We start from the raw sequence: 22754 nt of genomic DNA, 5'->3' as shown, positions 1-22754 counted from the left end.
TGGGCAAGTTAACTAACCTTTCCGAGCCTTATGAAATGAGAATAACTATAGCATCTACTTTCAGGATTGTTGAAAGGGTTAGATTTGATGCACAGAAAATGTGAATGCAGCACCTGGCACACAGAAAAGTACAATGGCTATTAACCTTGCTTGTACTGGTATCAGAAGTAAAAATCTGCATAGCCATTCTCCCTGTAATCTCTGTAGGTAGGATTACAATAATGGAGGGGACACTCCCCAAGGAGACTTTAGTCCTGTGAAAGATTCCCTGATCCTGCACTGTTCTCCAACCCTGACAGAGTATCATCAGTTCACTTCTAATAGAATATTTTTCACAGCACAATAGAAAATTTATACTCTCATTTGAAAAGGCCATGAGAACATAACATTTCAATGTATTTTTATATATATTCTCTAATCACTGCTCATCCAAAAAACTCAACAATCAGAACATGCCCAGAGACAAACAGAATTAAAGGTTATCCCAAAATAAAAATTGACAATATATAATAGAGGAAAGGATTATTAAATTATAGTTAAATCTGTGAGGATTCAAATGAGGCCGTGACTTAGTCTTTTCACTATTTTTTCAAGTTTTTAACTAAATTAAGAGTGAACAAAGGGAAATGAAGGGAAGGGAGGGGGAATGGAAAAAACAGTAAAATGAATTGTACATGACTTTCCTATCTTCATATATGAATACATGATCAGTGTAACTCCACATCATGTACAACCACAAAAATGGGAAGTTATACTTACTTCATGTATTTGTGATATGTCAAAATACATTCTACTGTCATGTATAACTGAAAAGGACAAAAAAAAATTTATAAGAGTGGAAATAAACTCAGGGGATGAATAGACTAGTTATTTTTTTTTTGGGGGGGGAGCTGGGGATCGAACCCAGGGCCTTGTACTTACAAGGCAAGCACTCTACCGACTGAGCTATCTCCCCAGCTCCCTAGACTAGTTATTCACCCTTTTAAGAGAATTCACAACTCTTAAGAGTAGCCACTGGATGCAGATAAACAATGAATGTCACATTACAACAAAACTCAGTCAGAGTTTTACATTTAAAAAACTGACAACCACTAATTGATGATTTTTCCCGGCATGCAAGACACTACTTATTGTTGAATTTTTAAAACTATCTTTTTATGACTCAGAATCATCACTAATTTGATAGAGCCTTTCCCTTTATTAGTGCTTTCCTCTGCAACAACCACCCAGAATCCAGGCCCTTGGTTAGTTCCTCATGTTCTCACTGTTCCTGATTTCCTCAGCTCCATGCAGTCCTTCCCCAGGTTCATACTGCACTGTACTGCCAACCTCAATCTTCCTTCAGCTGCAGTCCACATGATGAAATCACTGTGCTCACAATTCCTTCCTTCATCTGCCCCAACACACACACATCCACAGGCACAATGATAATTCTAGTGCCTGAGCCAGGGGCCTTAGTTCCAGGTACCAAGTCTCAAGATTTATCTGTCCATTATCTCCACAAGCTCTTTAGATTTCAGCCAGACTGGACAACTACTCTCCAGTCATTCCTGCTTCTACTCCTTTACTTAAAATATCTCCTACTCCTAGAGTATCTACACACTTCCACTGGCATTGCTCTACTCATCCTTCAATTCTTGCTCAAATACCAACCCCTCAACCAAGGCTTGAGTTACTCACTGCAGAGAGAGTAGTTTCACCTTTCTCCATGTAGCTCATGCCTGTTCCCTGTAATTTTCACTTATCACACACTATCCTGTGCCTTAGAAAGAGTATTGCCTTGTGAGAAAGCACCAACTCTTGCAAGCAAGAGTTTTGACATTTATAGAGGGGCCTACTGTGGCTTCTCAAACAGAACAGTTGCTCAACAACTATATACTGAATTCAATCAGTGAGATTGTATGTGCATTAGGTAAGTCCCTGGAGACCACACTGAACTCAGAGGATAATTCATATGACTACCAAAAGAAAAAGAGCTTGAATTTCCAATAAAAATACAACATAACTCATATTCTAAAGAATCTTGGAATTAGCATATAGTAAGGATTGACTAAGTCATGATTTTGTTGCAATGTATTTACCTTTTAATTGACTGAACATCAATGGAAAATTGGAAAAGGCAAGATATAAATTTCTCAAAATGTTACCTGATTGATTCTTACAGTCAAATAGTCCAAGATTAAATAATCAAAGATGATAACTTTCAATATAAAGGAAAAAACTTCTATTCTAGTTATTAAACATTTTATGGAGTTATCAGCACTATGTCTGTTGTCTGTTTAAATATAATTTAAAAGACAACTCCATAACTTTGTGCAAGGTAGGGAATCAGTAGTGCAAATAGAAAAAGTCTCCCACATTACTTAAGTACCATTGACACTGCCATACTAAGAATGTGTCTATCAGGAATGGCATAGAAAGAACATGCTGGTTTGTAGATTAAAAACATGTCAATTATTTCATGACTGAATGTCAAACAGGAAAACTGCCTGAATGGTTTAGAAGTCTATCACATCACACCACATTTGGCCTACATCTAATGGCATATAAATCATTTATCATTAAAGGCCTTTTTATATAGGTCAAGGTTGCTGGAGCTTGGTATTTTGTATCTTACAGTTTAAAGAATGCCCTAAATTCTAGGTTTTTTTAACTTTTTAATCTATGGGAAAAGAAAACTAAAACTTCCTATAAACTCAGATTAATGCTGCTAATGCACGGAAGAAAGAAAAACTAAAACCTTCCTCCTACTATAAAAACAAAATAGTGTGGCCTCTGTTTCTTTTCTGATAAGAGTCTTAAATACCAAACAGTTAACTGCATAATAACATTCACTGGCAGCCAGGCAGCCTGCTTAGCAGATATATAAAGCAGGTAAAAGGAGAAAAAGTTAATTTCTTGGCTGAATGATTCCATCGGTAGCTATAGGGCAAACCTGAAAGTCTTTTAGTAAAGTAGCAGTTGATTCTTCTATCAATCTGTAGCACACATACTCTTCCAAGGAAAGCATTAAATATGAAAATCATATCCCGTTATCATCTGTTTCCAGCTTTCAGCCCAGTAAGCTTTTCTTAATGAATGCTGCAGCCTAAGGAACAAGCACGCTGTTGGCTTTTCTGAATAATGGAGTGATGCTACCATTTTTGCTTATTACAATATCGACTGGCTGAGGGGGTTTCACATATAGTCACAAGTGACTACTCTTGCCAGCATGCTCCAAGTTATTACAAGATGTTTTTAGACATTTCATCTAAAAGAGCTTTACTGCTTTTAGTGAAGAAAACATCTATGGTCTTGAACAGAATCATTTATATGGAGATAGGCAGGAGGATTAGAAGCCTGCATTATGGCAGATACATAGCAGAATTTATTTAAGTATTCCTCGCCGGTCTTTTTGTCTATTGCTTAGATATGCAATCTTTTCTTGCCACTTCCTCTGTGAGAAGGTTAAAATGTACAAAATTATATACACAAAGGAAAGAATCAAAATGCCACATTTTCATTTAAAACATTTCTCAAATAGAAAAAAGTAGCTACAAAGCATTATTTAGAAAAACACAATTTTACTTACTAACAACACTGAGGTTTTCTTGGGAATCTAATTCTTAACCCCAAAGTGACTGCCTTTCAGCCCATGTAATTAAATTAGACATTAGAGCAACATGATATAAGCAAAAATCTTTAATGACTTAAAGTTTAATAAAAAAGATCTTATTTATTTAAAATAACATCTTAAATATGAACATTCTCGAAATCATCTACAAACAGAAATTTTATCATTTTAATTTATTACCTTTCCTCTGTCTTCATCTTTCAGTTCACCCTTTATTCCCAGGCTATCTTTTGAGAGTAGCTGCATCTTCTTAATTTGAGACTCATATTCAATCTGAATAAAAACAAAGATTGATTTTGTGCTGGATATTATTAACAACAACTTATTCATATCTTGCAGTCTTAACAACATAAAAGAACAGGGAAGTAAAAAGTAAAGGCTGAAGCTGTCAAAAAATTCAACATCTCTTAGAAAATAGATAATTTCAAAAGTAACATACACCAAAAGTTGAATTCAATAAAATGTTACATATATTTTTAAATAAAACAAGGTTTAATGCAGTTTTACTTAGTTTTTAAAATCTATTTAGGGGATAAAATCTTGATATATTTAACAGCTTGATACTTCATTATGCTATCATGAAAATCTAGTTATTGATTATGAAAGTAAAACATTTGACAGTGCGGTGTTTGAAAAGTTATATCTTAAAGGGGAAAAAAAATCATACTGATTTTTATCTACATGATATCTACATCATATCACAGTCCTAATGATCACAACAATTATGCATATTATTTGCTAGACATCAACTTAAATTCCATTTTCTAGGATTAGAAATATACTGTAGATGGTCATCAGTATCATAAGAATCAAGTTTGTTCTGGTACTAATAACTACATAAAGAACATCTGCATCATTACCACACTGTAATTGATGAAAATGATTCGATCATCAAATGACGTTTCTTAAATGCGAGGCATAAAAAAAGCACTTTGATTCAGTACACTAGTAATCAAAGACTTAAAAAAGTCACTAGTTGTGGTCCACCACAGATAACTATCAGACTTATTTTCTAAATAAGGCAGTTATTCACTGTAATTAGAAACACACATGATAATAAAAAAGAACCAATAAATTTTTTAAAAAATTAAGAAACACACCTATGAGATAATTAAATTAGAAAGCTATTTCTTCAGTTCTCAGTCAAAATGGTAAATAGGCTCGAGCTTTGTTTTGACACATAAAAAATGCATAGGCAATAATAGCCAAAACTGATTTGTTTTTCTCAAAATATTTTAAAAGATATTATATGCTGTCCCATTTTAAATAACAGGGATTTTTTTCTGTAGCAAAATGCTATTAACATGATAGAGGGGGCTGGGGTACAGTTCAGTTGGTAGAGTGCTTGCCTTGCAAGCACAAGGCCCTGAGTTCAATCCCCAGCAACGCAAAAAAAACAAAAACAAACACACACAAAAAAAACATGATAGAGGGCAGTAATAATCTAAATAGATAAAACAGATATTTAACTGAAGTTTTATAAGGTCAGTACAAATTATACAATAAACCAATAAAAGGTAAAGAAAAAAGGCAATTATGAAAATACAATTTACATTGTAAAACATCTACTCCTTTGAATTTAGAGATGTTTAGTTTTAACTTCAAGAGTCTTAAACAGGTATACTTTACAAATTTCAAAGGAAAGTATCCTTAAAAATGGAGAGGAAATGGATTATGATATCTAATTAGAAATTAAACAAAAATTTTTTCTTTTGTCTACAAAATTTTCCTTTTGCTCTTTGAGATCAGTGGGCTTTGTACCTGATATTGTCATTATGGGATCATTTAAGTCATACCTTCCAAAGACAGAACATTTTCTTATGGAAACATGAGTTTTATTCAATTCATTATATTGAAGAAAAATAGAAGTGATAATAGCATAAAGGCTTCCTAAAGAATAGTTTAAAAAAAAAAAGGTTGGGTATTTTGGCGCATGCCTAAAATCCTAGCTACCCTAGCTATCCCAGAAGCTGAGGCGGGAGGATCACAAGTTCAAAGCCAGCCTGGGCAACTTAGTGAGATCATCTCAAAATAAAAATTAAAGACAGCTGGGATGAAGCTCAGTAGGAGGGCATTACTGAGTTCAATTCCCAGTACCAAGGAAAAGAGTAAGAAAAGTATCTTAAAGAACCCAATTTAGATTGTTCTTAATATATCTGAAAATTTTACTGAACTATAGATTACTCTTTTTCTAAATTACTGGTGCACAGAAAAACTGTACAATGCATTTTGAAACCAGAGTTGTACTACTGACAAATTGATAAAACTGTAACTCTGCATCCACCAGGAAGACACATAACTACCTAAAAGTACTTTGTTCTCTTTTTTGCCTTTTATTTTTACATATTTATTTTATTTTTACTTGGTTATTAACAATGAAATCTGCCTTCTAAAAGCTGGAGAGACGGAGTTTTCAACTAGGCTGTACGGGGCCCAGAGGTTACCAAGTCCCATTTTCCTCTAACTGCATTATAAACAAAGGATTCTACTACTTTACAGCTTTTTTTAAGTTTGGAAAATACTATGTAGATGAATCTTGCTAAGACTTTCCCAGTTAAAAACGTCTGATGCAAAATCAGAGTACATGACTTTATTTGCACCTCCATCAACAATTGTCAGTCTTTCGTGTTCCATTCCTAATTTCTTCTCCAATTAGGCCCCTCTTGTGTTTCTCCTGTTTTCACAATACATCAGGGTTTGGAATGTATTCCTGTTCCCTTCCTGCCATGTGACCTAGACTTTTCATGGTCAGATTTGTTGCTTCATGGGATAAACAACTCATGCCCCAGTAGCATTGCCTGGTTTCTCTAAGGATAATGCCCTCATTTTTGCTCCAACCTGGGAAATAAAATCTGTTTTAATAAACACAAGAGCATAGAATTAGCCCACCTGGTAACTCACTCTTCTCATTACTGTATTGCTTTATGGTTTTGGCTTGATGCTGCCCACCTAAATGTTAAGAGGATATTCCCATTCAGTTCCTCACTGCACAATTTATTTCAGCTTAATCACAAAAATCTGTTAACAATGAGCTGGGAAGAGGAGAAGAAAGTTCTTGCAGATGTTTCAGATCATTGAGATACCTCTCCATGAGCATCATACTCCCATTTTCCTTTATGCTTCCTTCTTCCATATTTTCACTTTCCCTCCTTCCAGTTTTTTCTGTCACACTGCTGTTTGCCTGATGGCGCCACCAGTACCTTTTTTTCACAAGCTTCCTTTTTCACTTGGTCTTTGGGATTGCACAGTTAATTCTCAATTATAGAAACGTAAATAGTTGAACTGAACAGATATTTAAGATCAGGTGGCTTTGCCTCCTCATATTACAGTTGAAGAAATGGGTATAATTAAGTAAATTTGATTCTTGGGTGAATACAAAACCTGAGACTATAATTCAGTTTTTTTCTTCCTTTATTTTTACCAATATATGTGCTTCCTTCCAAATGGTGAACTTTAAGCAAAAGATATGGGGTCTGAATGAGAGCTCAAGAGAACTGTTCTTTAATTTTATCCCCTTTCAGCACACATAATCTAATGACAGAATTGTCAAGGAGAATCACATTTTTTAATAGTGACATCTTTTCAGGATGCCTCTGCTATTAAAATAGCACAAATGCTTCCTGGGAAGGTATAACATTTGGTATAACCAATTCCACATTAGTTCTCTCACAGCTGTTCATGGTTTATAAGAGAAGGAGACAAAAAATATGGTGGAATTAATTTTCAGTCAAGGAGGGAATCTCAATGCTTACTGAGTGCTTACTGTATGCCATATTCTGGGTCAGACATTTGAGAGCACTGAAATAACAAGACAAGGAACTCACATCGAAGTGGGAAAACAGACATGTAAATAATTATAATACCATGAAGGAAGTGCTTACTAATTATGACACAGACCTAAGGCAGGTCAGGGGAGAAAGGTCTTCTAGTTGAAAAAGGTTATAAGATAATGTGAAAATTTCAAAGAAATCTAAATTGCTCAACAGGTTTAAAATACTGAGGATGCATGAGAGTAAGTATGAGTATGTAAGTATCTATATATTAGAGGGAAAGCACATGAGAGAAAGCAAGTACACATGTGTACAGGGGATAAAATATGTAGAGAAAGAGTGGGAAGATATGAAGGTGAAGAAGCTAGAGGATGTAGGGGAGAAAGAGGTGGGGAATTGTGGACAGGGAGAGTCAAGGAGACAGAAATAGGGAAGGGGAAAGAAATGAGAAGGAGACACAAAAATGGGAATAAATAGATGGTGACAGGTCAGTGAGAGATGGGGTAGAAAAAATGTACACATCTGTATATTTGCGTGTGAGAGAGAAACAGGGAGAGGCAGGGAGAGGCAGAGAGAGAGAGAGAGAGAGAGAGAGAGAGGGAGAAACTATATGTAAGACTGAGGCTAGATGGGCTGTATGCAGGCAGAGACCAGCATCTGGGGTTTGTCCTGAAAATACTGGCATAGCACTTCAGGCAGAGGAGAGATACACCCAGGTGATGACTCTCACCTAGTATAGGGACCCTCCTTGAATGCCCTGATATGCCAGCTCCATGCATGGCATTGCTGCTGTGAGGGGAGTTATGTGCATGTTGGCAATGCTGTACATATGTCCCTGGGAGCTTTCTGGGTGTTTCCAAATTCCAGTATTTGGGTCTCTGTGCCTAAGGCTCCTCAGAACCCAGGGAGGCTGCTCTGCCCACAGGAGCATACAGTTGGCTCCCTACCACCTGTACCTCCACTTATCAGTTCTCAATCCATGCTGCTCAGGAATCACTGTATACATATCCCAAATGCTTCTAACCACTTGCCAAAGAGTTTCCCTGTATGCTTAAGCTTCAGTGCCTACTGCAGAAGTTGGCTCAATAACACGCCCTGTGCCCTCATTTCCCCATTTGCCTACTAATGTGCCTTCATCTGACAAATAAACAACTTAGAGTCAAATCCTTATATCAGGGTTTACCTAGGAAGAACCCAACCTAAGACAAGGACAAAGGGCACCTGGGAAAAACTGCTCCAACTTAAGACCAACTGGGGTCGCCTCTACAAAAACAGCTATTGCTGGGAGCTGGGGGCAGAATGAGGGAATGAAAAATGCAATCTTCATATAGCGCTATTAATACTAAAATTTACAACCTTGTATTGAGTTTATTCAGTCTCTTCAACTGTCTGACAAGTAGCAACACAGTCACACAATATTCTTAAAACTATTTAAAAGATCAATATCCTTAGCAAGCCCTAAAAATTATTTTGGGCCCTCAGAAAACATATTATGATTCATAAAATCAGTTGAAATTCTTTTCAGCTTTTACCCCATTTTAAAATATTTTAACATTACACATATAATAAGGAGGGTTCAAAGAGGGAGAAATCTTAGTATAATTTGGGCAAAATACCCACCTTTCCCACACTGCTTCATTTTGTTTCACTTTCTCAAATTCTCATTTGAAGTTCATTTGCATTAAGTGTACACTACTCAAGAGGAAATACCTTTGGCATTTCAAGTGTGTAGGCAATGCACTATGGACACCATTCTCCTAAGATTTATCTGAGGTTGGTCAACAAAGGAGGTGAAGATCTGATACCTGAGTGCAGAAACATTAACAGGAGACAAGTGGTTCCATCATATCTAAGGTCATCAACAGACACCGGCACAAAAGAAAGCAGCAGAAAGAAATGAGAAGACACAAAGGACCAACATCCCCTTCTCTGAACCTCTGCTTAGTGTCCAGCCTACTGAACTAATGGTATCACTGGCTGCGTTGCTGACACCACTGTCTGGTTTTATAGATATCCACAATAAGCACTTGGCTTTGGAATCAGGGTGATGGCTAAAGAACAGTTCTTCGTGGAACTCATGTCTTTCACAACTGTAGCTACATAATCTGCTCTTTTATGCCATTGGCAGAATCATTTTAAAAAGGCATTTGCTATCCAAAATTCAAAAAATTTATGCAATTTTTGAACCATGTTTATGAATAAAGCTTTTCATATTTCTATAAATATCATTTGTCATTCTTTTCTTTAAAATTGTGTCCTACGCCCATATCCTTTAGTAGCTCATCATATATGTTCTTTTTTTATCTAGCCTATGATTCACAACTAATATTCTCACTATAAAAAATTTGCAAATGATGATCTTTGAAATTCCTTGATTCACACAAATGATGATCTTTGAAATTCCTTGATTCACATTTGGTTGTAATGAGAAATCAATATTTAAACAAGTCTCAATATGAAAGTTTAAGAGGATATTTTCTACTCTGTCCTGTATTCTGTTGGGAAGGCAAACTTCCCTGCTTTGTCTACCACTTTTATTTTCTCTGTGAAATCTCCAAAAAGTGGCTTTTGAAATTTAAACATTAAACTTGAATATTACTAAGAGACAAAATTGGAGTGCTATAGTCAAAACTTGCTAAGGACTGAGCATAGTTAGCCTCCAAGCTTGGTTGCTAAACACCATTCCCTGCTTAGAGCAACCATAGCTCCTTGGGCAAAAGGCTAGATATATTTCTAAGGCAGAGAAAATATTAGGCAAACTTGGAATATGTTGTTATATCCAAAGCAAAGAAGGCTCAGAAGTAAAGGGGCTGTGTCAAAAGGACACAGGAGCCAATCTAAAGAGACTCTCCATGCTAGTGGTATAGCTTAGTGGTAGAACACAAGCTTAGCATGCACAAAGCCCTGGTACCATACCCAGCACCCTAAAATAGACTCCCACTGGCCAAGTTTGGGACAACAGGAACAACAAAAAATAATTACAGTAATTGATAATGTGCTGACTAAATAAGAATTCACAAGTCCACTGTGATATTAAAAAAAAAAGAAAGAGAATAAGTAGGGTAGGGAAGAAAATGCTCTTTGTTACAGATGAAAGTAAGCTACCAGAAGATAAAACAGAAAAATCACCATTTCACAATCTCCACTGTAATAATTGATTCAGGCAAGATTCATCAACAGATCCCAAAACCACTAGGTAAAGTCTAGTGAGGAACATGACAGTCCAGTGGTGCCAAAACATCATTCCGTAAATAATTTACTACTTAGAAAGGGGAACAAAGATAACTTGCGATAAAGACATTTAGAGATCACTACCTTAATCAGGGGACCAAAGTCAGTATCACTCAGGTAGGACCTTATATGATGGGCCTCCTGATGGGATCCTGTGGTAAGTATAATATTGTCTGTGACTATTTAAATTAATTAAAGTTAACAGAAATAAAAATACAGTCCTCAGTGTCACAATTCACATTTTAATGATTCAGTAGTCATACATGAGTAGTAGCCATTGTATTAGCTTTAGCAAAGATATAGAACATTTCTATCTGTAGAAATTTCTTTTGGGCAATGCTGGTCTAAACCACATTTCCAATTTACAGGAAAATGGGGAAATACACAATGGTCAACAGTTAGCCTACCTTCGAAACACCCAGTGTCATGCAAAAAGAAAAAAAGGAGGAATGGTAGGCCACAGGAGGTGAAATCAGATTAAAAGAAACTTAAAAAGGACAATAACAACACAATACAACAAACAATAGTGGGCTCATGGTCTGGAAATACAAGATACTTTTTGAGAGAACTGGGGAAATTTGAATGTGAGCTGTATATTAAATCATATTATGGAATTATTAATTTTCTTGGATATGACAATGCATTATGATTATGTAGGAGTCAACTTTTATTTTCAGGAGATCCACACTCATGTGCTCAGGAGAAAAGTGCCATGATATATGCAACAGACTTGCAATGGCTCAGGGAAAAAAATAAAAATGGCACACAAAAAGCAACACGGCAAACTACTTAAACTGTTGCATCTAAGTAGAGAACATATAAATGCTCATTATAAGAATTCTTACAATTTTTCAGGGTATCTGAAATTTCTGCAATAAAATTAAGCTACGGAAAAACTGGTGGAGCAAAAAGAAAGGGCAATACACAAGCCAATTCTTCCTGTAACTAGTGTTTATTTGGTTAATTTGGGCAACAAACCTAATCAGGGCAAATACTAACGAAGAATGTCTCTTTCTTGGCCTGCCACACTTAGCTTAATTTGTAGAGCAGCAGGAAGTCAAGTACCAGAGGGGAATAAGGTGCCAGAATCTGAGATGGTCTCAGAAAGCAGTCCCTCTGGACCACATAGCCCAGGAGTATCAAAGAACCCCCAGGGCCTTTTCTACCCCTCAGGACTACCCCAGTGCATGCTTAACCTGAAGGAGCCCAGACCACATAAATAGGATTCTTTAAAGAAGGAAGCAATTTCTAAAGGAAACCCTAATGCTGCTCACATTCAATCATTCCTTCAATAAATAGCACGTCAGACCCTATACCTTGTACTGACTAGAGATCTTGCCTGTGTTGAAATATTCCATTAATTCTTCAACTATAATAGGAATATTAGAAAATGCAACTTAAAGGTTTCTGATCAATATTGGTCATGTGATAATTTACAAAAAAAAGCTGATACTTAGTCTTATACACAAACAACTGAATATTAGTGACTGCCACCAATATGAAAAAACTTTTTTTAAATTTTGTAATTATTTATTTATTTTTTATTTTTTAATTGAGTGCAATGGTGCACATCTGTAATCTCAGAGGCTCGGGAGGCTGAGATAGGAGGATTATAAGTTCAAAGTCAGCCTCAGCAACTTAGTGAGGCCCAAAATAAGTTAGCAAAACCCTGTATCAAAATAAAAAAATAAAATAAAATAATAAAAGGGCTGGGGATGTAGCTTAGTGGTTAAGCATCCCTGGGTTTGATCCCCAGTACCAAAAACAAAACAAAAAAAACAAAACAAAATATCACCTTCAGTTTTTGAAGCTTCTCTGTATTTGTGGAAAAGTGTCCAACATGAGCTTGAACACGCTCAAATCGCTTTAAATATTCTTGGTTTCGAGTACGAGCCTTCTTTTCAGAGTCACATATTTCCTTCAGGTATTTTTTCAGTTTTACATATTTCAGCTTAACTCTGAAATAAAAAGTTTTTAACAAGGGAGTTAGACTCTGACAAACCTAAGCAGAAGAGTATTCTTTAACAAAATTGTTAATGAAAAAATGAACTCTAAGATATTTTACCCAAACATTAAGATCCAAAGGATAGAATGTGTATATTTTTTAGAAAAAATGAATATTATATCACTAAGATTTCATGTAGGCTACATCATGGCAAAACTCTCCTGAGAAATGTATATAAGAGTATACGATAACAGTCAAAGATTTATATGGATTTATTTCTCAAAATTAAATGTGATTTCAAGAGTGGTGTCTATGGGTCATTTTCAGATGCACAGCCCACTGACATTTTTTATAAAACAATTTGAAAATTACTTGGTCATATGGAAATAGAATCAAACTATAAACACAATCCAAAAAAATTAAGAAATCTTGAAATACCAGAAAAGTTTCATTTAGATAATGTAAAAAATATTTTTAGACATTACAATATTTTTAAATATTTTATAATAATATAGGGATTATAAAGCTACTTAAACTGTGAAAAAAACTTTTAGTGACTTTTATTCAAAGTTTAATATCAAAAGACATACTGGATAGCTCAAGTTGCACAGCCTACTCTTCATGGTACCAACACTGCCAATTCTGATTCTTAATACTTCACAAATATTTAAACTGTAAGAGTGCCTGTTGTGCAGCATTTATGCTGTTGCTTCAAAAAATTATTCAATATTCTTTCACCAAGCAAAATAGTTTAAAAAGTCACAAACAAATTCATTCTCAAAACACAAATTTGCAAAGATGCTGGAGGTTTCCAAAATTAATGACAGACCTTAATCTTCTAACACTAAGCCAACAATTTTCAAGAAATTATAGGGCTAATAATGCTGTGCTCTGGCTATGGTTGGCTGTCTCCACTTTTCTTACTGAACAAAAAATTTAAGACTGGTTCTATTGCTGCCCATGTATTTTTGACACAAATGACAGTAATGGAGGTAGAACCAGACATATTGTCTTTCATACTCAAGAACTTCAGTAAGCTGGTGGTAGTATTCAGAATCTACCTGGAGTAGGTACAATAGTAACCATGCCTTCTGCTATTCATTAACCTTCAAAACTGATTACATAAGTAAATAATCCATTTATCCATATAATCATTCACATATCCAGTTATAGTCAACAGGAAAACAAAAAAAAAAATAAGTAAAAACATTGCAATAAATGCTATGAGGCAAACTAAAGAAACTTTTTAGACCAAGCAATCTGACCTAGTTGAAAGGGGCAGGGAGGCCTTCCCAGTGGAGATAAGTTTTCAGCTAAGACCTGAAAGATGAATAAAGTTAACCCAAACTGAGGAAAAGCAACAATGAAGAGATATAGAGAAAACATTCCAGACAGGGGCAACAGCATGTTGAAAAGCTCAAAAAGCTGAAATTCTTCATATGAATTATATAGGAGGCAATGCTATCCATTTGGCTTAAGGATGAAGTTTAATAAAATAAGAATATTAAAAATCTATTCATAACATATATTACATGTATATGTATATAAATACACATATACATGTTACCTACTGCTTATAATACTTTTAATAGTCATTCTCATATATACATAAACAAATGAGACACCAGGTAATCCTGCCTATGGCAATTTTCTTCAAAGATTGGCTATAATCGTTATATGCCTTAATCACTATGGAAGCTCAGTATGTTTAAATTGTAACCAAAAAGATAAGACTATATACTGTATCTCACATTAAAATACTTAAGCAAAATGGTCTTAAAATAACACAAATACTAAAAGAGTAAAATAATTTTACTGATAGTGATCATATTAAATTGCAGCATTTACTTCAAATAATTACATGCTACATACACAAAAATGGTAAAAATATTTCAACTACAGAATTTATGACATAAATGATTAACATATGAAAACTGGCTTGAAAACTGTCACCACTGCATCTCTTACCTGCATATATCGGACTGATTATATTCACAAAGTTTCTTTTCCAGGTCCAACCTCTTCTTTTCACTATTATACAAAAAGAAAACACCTTATAAATTATTATATTGATAAGTAATAAACTGACAAATTTAGACTATGATCTCCTTCAAAAATCACATGGTTTTGAAAGACTAAAAAACAAATAGACACCAATATGAAGCAAAAACAAGATTCTCCAAAGTCGGGGAAAAATGCACCAAGGAAAGGCTGAGAAGCAATTTCATTAATTTGACAAGCATTTCTTGCATGCCTATGCTGAGTTAGGTACTGTTCTAAGTCTCGAGACTAACATGGTCAGCCAAAAGTCCTGCCCTAAGGCAGATGACATTCCAGGGGAAGGACAGACAACAATGAAGATAAATCAATAAAATAAAATATGGTCAGTTTTCTCCAAGTCAGCAGCATTTGAACATAGGCCTGGACATGATTCTTCTCCAAATCCATTGTGGACTGTAGATTGGTAGCTTCCTCTGCTCCCAACCAGACAAGCTGGAGCACAGCCAAATAGCTGAGTTTAGAAGAGGATTCTGAAAAACAAATCTGGCCTCATAGTTGATGAGTCACTTAATATAATCACTTCAAATTTGAGGAAATTTCTTTTTATAATTTTCTAATGTCCACTCTTACTTGTCAGCCACTACTAATAAAGACTCAACCTGTGATGTTCAGGTGAGTGCTGGCTGTGAGCTAAAGGAGAAAGCCTAGGAAAGAAGTTAGAGAAAACGGGCAGCAAAGAAGGCAATAGTAGCCAAAACCAAGAGGCTGGAGGACAAAACTATGAATGGGAAGTAATTCATTCCTAAGAAGGGTTCTTGGCAGGTTCAGCCATAGAGGGTTCCATCCAACTACCACCAAAGTCTGAGCTTCAATCTCACCTAACTGAATACAAATTGCTAACCTAAGTTAACATTAACTAAAGACTGTGAAAACAAATTCAGCATTAGAAATTTTTATTAGTCACTCTTCCCCCTTCAAAGATTTCATAAATCAATTGAATACTTAGTTCATGAAGAATGAACTGTCATGTATAACTAAAAAGAACAATGATAACAAAAAAAGAATGAATGGGTAGTATGGGCAATTTGTTATTAAATTAGTAGGACAAAGAGACTTTTAAGTGCATCTATGTATGACTCTGTGCCTCTGATGCAATGCTTCACTTCTGTGGTATTCTTGCTAAGAATGCATGACTGGAGTCTGCTCATGAGGAGCCATTAGAGGGATTCAGTTTGAGGGTCACTCTTTAGAACAAATATTGAACTCTATGAAACTATCAAAAACTTGAAAGGTGAAAAACTGAGGAATCATTTCAGACTGGGGGAGGCTGAAGAGAGGTGGTAAACAAAATGCAGTCTGGGTTTCTGGATAAAATCCTGGGCTGGAAAAGAAAAATGTACATTGTCAGGAACACTGGTAAAATCTGCTGGTAATCTATGGATTGGTACTCTATGGATGAATACTGGTTGGGGGGGTTGTATGGTGATTATATATAAAAGTATCATTGTTTTATGGAAATACACACTAGAGATTTTAGGAGTAATGGGGTATCCTATCTGTCAATGGTTCCAAAAAGACTAATGATTTCAGATAGGTAGACAGAGAAATGAAAATGTAACAAATGGTATTCCTCTACTTCATGTACAAACAGAAACAAGATGTATCCCATTTGTTTACATAAAAATAAATTTAAAAAAAGAAAATGTAATAAAACAGTAGTTGAAGAATCTGGGTAAGGGGAATACTGGAGGTCTCTGTCCCACATTTGCTACTTTTCTGTAACCTGAACTTACTTTAAAGTAATTCTAAAAAATTAATCTATGGCATTGAGTGAAAAATGATCACAGTCTCTGAAAATCCAAGACTTGCTCCCAAGCAGCAAGTTCTTTGTAATAATGAAAGCAAAACTTTTGTTCCTGTTGTCTCTTCAGTAGATGCACACATCTGCTGGTCACACTCTATCAGAACATTTCATATACTAAAAAAACAAAATCAAACCCTCTTGTTCTCTATTTTAGGCAAAATGTTACTAATTTTATCAATGACCCATTTTCTAACTCCCTCATCTGTGCTGCAGCACCTCTGAATGCTAAGTCCTTTACATCTGTTTCAGATGTAAGACTTAAAACTGGATACTTAATCCAATGAAAAGGCAGGGAAAGGTCTGTTGTTGGATTACCTTATAATTCCTACATACTAAGTTTCTACTTCAGAATCTTGAAACATCCTGCTCTGGGATACTTACATAGTCCACGTTTTCAGTCCCCTATACACCTTCCTCATGTATGAAGTTTTATACAGCTGGGTGGTCCTATATGGCTGAATTTCATCCTTTCAAGTCACCCATTATCCTGTTTTTGCTTCAACAACACAATTCTCCATCGTTTTCAGCTTTATTCAACTAAGATCTGTGTCAATTTCTAGACTACAATATGCCGCCTTGAATCAATATTGGCATTGAAAAGAAATGAACTGGTTAATGGGCCCTTTAAAAGGATGTTTTTACTTACAATAATCCTAATAGTCAATTCCACTTATGTTTCTACCATGATTGTATGCACCATACATACTATAACAAGTCACTCCATTAGACTCTTCTAAATTCAATTACTGACTGTTATCACACGGCAAAGAAAATAGTATATACACACAGGAAAACATTCAGACTATAAGATACCATCTATGGGAGGATACAGATAAGATGACCTGGGCTTGAAACATGGAAGTTAAAGGGAAAGGCATGATTATTAGATAAGCTAACATTTCACTGACCACCTCTAACAGGGCTAAGAAAGGATAAAAGGTGTTTTGTTATTGCTGTTCATTTGTTTTTGTCTTATTTTTAAACTCCCACTTACCAGAAGTTTCTGATTTTAAGTATCTGTGACTACTACCTAGGTTGCAACCTTTGAAATGATTAGAATTTTGGGAAATTTTGCGACAGAGTGAATCCTGTGGTCATTGGGATTGGTTTTTAAAAAAAGGTATACCCAAACATTCAAATAGGACATGAACAATGATATTCTTTATGTATTGTTCTGTAAAATTATAGTTTTCAATAAAAAAAAAAACTTTCAGACTCATTACTCTGGTAGAAAAAAAATCTGTGACTTTATTAGTCAAGTTCCCTTATTTCTGGGGTAGAACCAAGGTTCAGAAAGGCCAAATGACCTGCTCAATATCTCACAACTGGTCATGGACTAGAACTTGGATTTCCATGCTTTTACTGTAGCTTTCTATGTATTTAAAGTTATTTGCCTCTATCTTGTGTGTAATGTGCATTAATTAGAATTAGTTATGGATTCTTAAAATGAAAAATGAGATCTGTACTGAATTAAAAGTAAACAAATCTCTAAAACCAGAACTGTGAATAAAGACATAAAATTTAACTTGAATTTCTTAATTTCAACAGTCTCACCTTAATAATTAAAGGAATAAGCGTTAAACAAAAAGTGGGCAATCATTTCACAGTTATTGTACCATAAATACTACAAACAGCCAGGTGTTCCTAGCATAGGAAGCAAAAATAATTCACAATTAACTTAGTTCAGAAAGAATGCTATTTAAATCAGTAACATTTTTAAGATCAGATCTTTGGCTGAGAGGCACAAATAACTTAAGGCCTGGGATAACTAAGCCACTCTTCTAATAGAAGAGATATCAAGTTTAAAAAAAATACTGTAATACTGTACTGAAATAAATTATCTTGTTTTTTAATTATTGGGTATATGCAAACACTCAAGATTATCTTGGAAATATCATAGGAACCACTCTACCTGACTGGTCGGAAAATGGTCATTATTTAGTCACAATATGTGGCTGCTCAGTTCTATATAAGATATTCACAACTCCGAGACATAGCTGGATGAGTATGAAATTCAACAAATACAACAAATATTTATCAAGGACCTCCTTCACCACAGGTACTCTACTGTCAGCTGAAAATTCAGCTAGATATGCTTGCTGTGTCTCTAGAATTCTCAGTCTAGGCAAAAAGCAAGCCACTTAAGCCTCTATGGAGAGTGCTATAGGAATGCTGAGGGTACAAAAAATGAATTTGGGCCAGGAAGGCTCTATAGGGAATGAGTTTTTTTTTTTTTTTTTAACTTGGTGATGAAGAGGATTTTGGAGTAGGTGAATAGCAGTATGTTAGAGAGAAACTAGGATGTTCAAAAGAAGATAAAATATGATGAGGACAATTAAGGAAGCCTGCTGTAGATGCTCTGTAATTGACAAAAATTAAATCCAGCATAAGATGAATGCAATTCCTTTTCAAAATCACTTCTGCCTTTACCTTACATGTAATGACTGTACTGTTATCATTTTAGAATTGTGACATATACAGCTCTCCTGTTCACTAGAATGATTTTGTAACTTTTAATACTCATTAAACGTTTTGTTTATCAAGAGATCCAAAAATCTATTTCCTTTCTTGTCAACTAATGAGATTTCTAACTCCAATTAATTTAGTAGCTAAATAAGAGTTCCAACAACTTATCTTTCATTTGGTTATTAATAGTCAATTGCTTTATAATTTTCCCTCTTTATGCTTCTTAGATCTAGCTGTTTTCAGTGGTTCTCATCTTTCATGTCTTAATCAAAGGCAACAGGAATCCTTTGGAAGCTGAACTTCTCTTGCTGGAAATTTCATCCTTTTCCTGGATATCTAGCCAGGTCAGCTACTCCCCAAAAAAGTCTCCAGCATTTGAATAGGCCATATGTTTGACAAACACTCTCTCTCTCTCCCGCCTGCGTTCCTAGACTTGTCATCATTGATGCAGTGCAGCTGTCAAGGTGGGATGACAATTTGAAGAGAGAGTGAGGAGGGGGCATGTAGAGGGGGCTAGAGAAATTCATAAGACTTGATGGAGAGTGACAGGCAGGAGAACTCCCACTCTCACTTCTGGGCAAATCCAGAGACGCGGTCGCATCCTCAAGCTGGGTACCCGGCTTTAGTTGCTGTAGGGGGAGGGGAATCTCACCTTCTTCGCGCGCGCACCTCTAACATAAGGGGTATTTTTGGCAAACTTTGAACTCCAGCCTCCACCCGGAGCTTGTGGGGCGTCGCAGGCGGACCCCGGCCCAGGTGAGGCAGGGGGAAATGGGAAAGAACGGAGGAGGGCAGGGCATTCAGAAGACCCTCAGAGGCGCGGCCCACTCCCCGCCCTTGCCCCTGGTCCCCTACCTGTCCCGTAGCCCGTGCTGGAGGTGGCCCACCCTCTCGTAGTAGTCGGGGCTCGCCAGGGGTGCGGACGAGGCGGGGGCGCGGTGCATGTTGCCGCCTCTCCGCCCGCCCTCTCCGCCTCGCCGCTGGGCAGCCGGTGGGTCTCGGTTGCCCAAGGAGACCGCCCCACCATGCACTGCGGGTAAACACGCGGCCAGGCCGTCCGCAGGGGGCGGGGCGCCGTGGAGGGCGTGGCAAGACGCCCGGCGGGGCGGGGTGCCGTGGCGGGCGAAGGCGGGACGTCGCGGAAAGGCGGGGCGAAGGTCTTCAGAGAGCCAGGCAAGCGCGGGCGTGGTGAGTGTTGGGCCCGCGGCCTCTGGGCCGGCGGGCGGAAACTAAGTGTAGGTGGCTGGGTAAGCGGCCTTGAGCACTAGGTGCCCTTCCCTCATCTCCACTGTGTCTCACTTGCCTTCATCCTTCAGACTTCTCACAAATTGTTATTAATTTTACAAAATGCATTCTCTTGCTTCCTTCCCTTTCCGCTCCCTCTTTTCTTTTCAGGATTTGCTGAGTGCCAAGCACTGTGGTAAGCTTGTTTTCTTACCAGCACTTAAAAGCAAATCAGTATGCCACACAAAGGACAGAACACCAAACACTAAACAGCTGTGTTCTGCCCCTTATTTGAAAATCCGTGCTGTCTCCAAGGATGTGTTTAATGCTTCAGGTGCTGTAGCTCATGGGTGGAGAGGGGAAGGTTGTTAACTAGTTGCTTGGGAAACAGACATTTATTTGTGCAGACATAGCTCTGATGGACAATATTCCGGACAACCTGTAGAATCCTCCAGCAGAAGCTGTGGACCCAGAAGGGCCTGGACTCACATCTCTTCCACTGCCCAGCTGTGGTCACCTGCAGATTACCCTACTGAAGCCCAGGTTTCCTCATAGTAAAATGGGGAGGCTGTAACAGTAAGACTAATTTGATATTAGATTAGTTAATATGTTATTGTTTATAAGAGGGCCCAGCACATAGGAAGCATTGGCTTTTATCATCACCCATCACCAACGTGACAAAAGCTTTCTGAAGAAAGGCAACCAATTCTAAAACAGAGCAGAAAAAAAAAAAAACTTTAATCCCTTATTGTTCACTTCTTTTGGTGTCTTTTCTCAGTCATTAATTTCACTTATGTGCAAGGTGTGACTTAAGCTAGTAAATTGATCATTAGAACAATGGAACTCAACAGTAAACAATATAAAATTATGTTACTTAGCTAGCCTTCCTTTCACACTCCTGGGGTCCAGAGCAAGAATAGGGATGGAGGTCCTCCTACTATCTGCCTAAATATGAATGGTTACAAATCAAGATTACAAACTAAGTAAAAGATTACCTCTTCTCATTCCTTGACCAATATGCTCTCATAAGAACCTGGAAATCCAGGATGGAATTTTGTTCTCTGACTCCTTACCCAGTCTCCTCCCTAATTTCCCACCCCAGGGTCAGTCTTGCACCATGAAGGATCTCACAAAGGGGAAAAGATATGTGTGCCTTTCCCGCTCCACCTACCCACAAATCCCAGATGTCTAGATACCAACCTTCTCTTCACCTAAGGGTGAACTTTCGGTTGAAGTTCACTTCAGTGAACCAGGAAAGAGGTTTTTGAAGGCCTTGAAAAGTAGCCTCTTCAAGCAGGACATGTCAGGGAATGGAGACCTCTAATGTGTCCTACAAGGGGATATGTGAGTGTGAGCTCCTGATGGGCATGTCCCCTGTCCCTGGGGCCTCCTTGCCTTGTTCATATAAGTGGCCAGAGGAGGGTCAGAACAGGCTAATAATATACAGAAGCTAGGGGCAAGATCCTCTTGCCCAAGTCTAAGGGTAGCACTAATGTGACTTTTATTTAGTTGCTATATCAAATCATTGTATCAAATTGAGTAGTAGTATACAACTGTTTACTGATTTTAGTGTGACCAAATTTTACTATAACCCTTGCTAAAAAAAAAAATATGCATTACATTTTTAGGATATTTTATTTAGGTCCACCCCCACTTAGATTAGCTATTTAATGGGAGGTGGAATCCACAAACAATGTAACTATTTTAATTATTTTCAGCAAATAGCATAGAGGAAGCAGATGATACAAATTTAGTATCATGTATTAGGATGATAATAGTCATTTATTAGGCCATTTTTAGGAGAATCTAAAATTAAGTGTAATTCAATAATAAATAGAATGCAAATTTTAATTGAAATTGAAAATATGTTAAATGCCTATGTTAATATGCATTCTAAATGGTGAAGACTTTAATAATTCAGAGTTCTTCACTTTGAATATTTAATTTGCTGGAACAATCTCTTTTAATAGTTTTCTTCGGTTCCTTTATATTATCAGAGTTGATTACTGTCAGCAGCTCTGCTTTTAACCTACCTGAACTGTGAGCCATAGTCTGCTGGATTGTCAAGGCTTTCTATAAGACTCAGAATGTCTTAGCCAGAGAGGAGGAGGAGTCTAGCCTCACCCCCTTATTTTAAAGAGGAGAAAAAAGTTCTGGGAGGGTGAGGGAGTTGACCAGTGTCATGTAGTTAGTAATTTGTGTAACAATTCTAGTTTAAAATATGTGTCCCTATTAGCCCTATTAAGCAAACAGAAAGGGAAACCCTTGGTTCAGCCCAGTAATCATGTGATCTTATGATAAACCACATGAAGTTGTCATTTTTGAAGCTCAGAAACAATTGAATTAATGAATGAAAAAGTTGACTTTAGAAATACACATTTTAAAATGCATTTACCACATACTTTTCTCCCCACAATAAATCCTGTATATCTGAATCAACAACTAATTGGATATTGTATTAGTTTTCTATTGTATTAGTGTTGCCATATCAGAGCACCACAGACTAGATGACTTAAACAAGAAGATTTATTGTGTCACTGTTCTGGAGGCTAGAAAGCAAGATCCAGATATCTTCAGGGTTGGTTCTTTCTGAAGGCTGTGAAGAGGCTCCATACCTCTTATCTATCTGCTGGTAGTTTT

At 36.6% G+C, this 22754-nt stretch overlaps 1 protein-coding gene across 3 annotated transcripts in view; it reads right to left on the bottom strand.

The window, feature by feature from the left end:
* The window catches only part of Kiz (kizuna centrosomal protein), a 128982-nt gene extending 109045 nt beyond the window's left edge, over positions 1–19937 (bottom strand). Inside the window, exons 1-4 of one of the 3 annotated variants that reach the window (XM_047540090.1) lie at positions 19746–19937; positions 14528–14590; positions 12410–12572; positions 3794–3886 (exon numbers count right to left, since the gene is read on the bottom strand). In XM_047540090.1, the coding sequence (XP_047396046.1) occupies positions 3794–3886; positions 12410–12572; positions 14528–14590; positions 19746–19834 (408 nt within the window). In that variant the 5' untranslated portion in view covers positions 19835–19937. Of the gene's footprint in view, positions 1–3793; positions 3887–12409; positions 12573–14527; positions 14591–19745 lie in introns of those variants that run through there. The other 2 variants (XM_047540089.1, XM_047540091.1) reach the window with 2 other exon arrangements.
* Between the last annotated feature and the right edge of the window lie 2817 nt (positions 19938–22754).

The sequence above is a fragment of the Sciurus carolinensis genome, chromosome 2, assembly GCF_902686445.1.
Source record: "Sciurus carolinensis chromosome 2, mSciCar1.2, whole genome shotgun sequence".
In the NCBI taxonomy this organism is placed as follows: Eukaryota; Metazoa; Chordata; class Mammalia; order Rodentia; family Sciuridae; genus Sciurus; species Sciurus carolinensis.
This window is presented reverse-complemented; position numbering and strand designations above follow the sequence as displayed.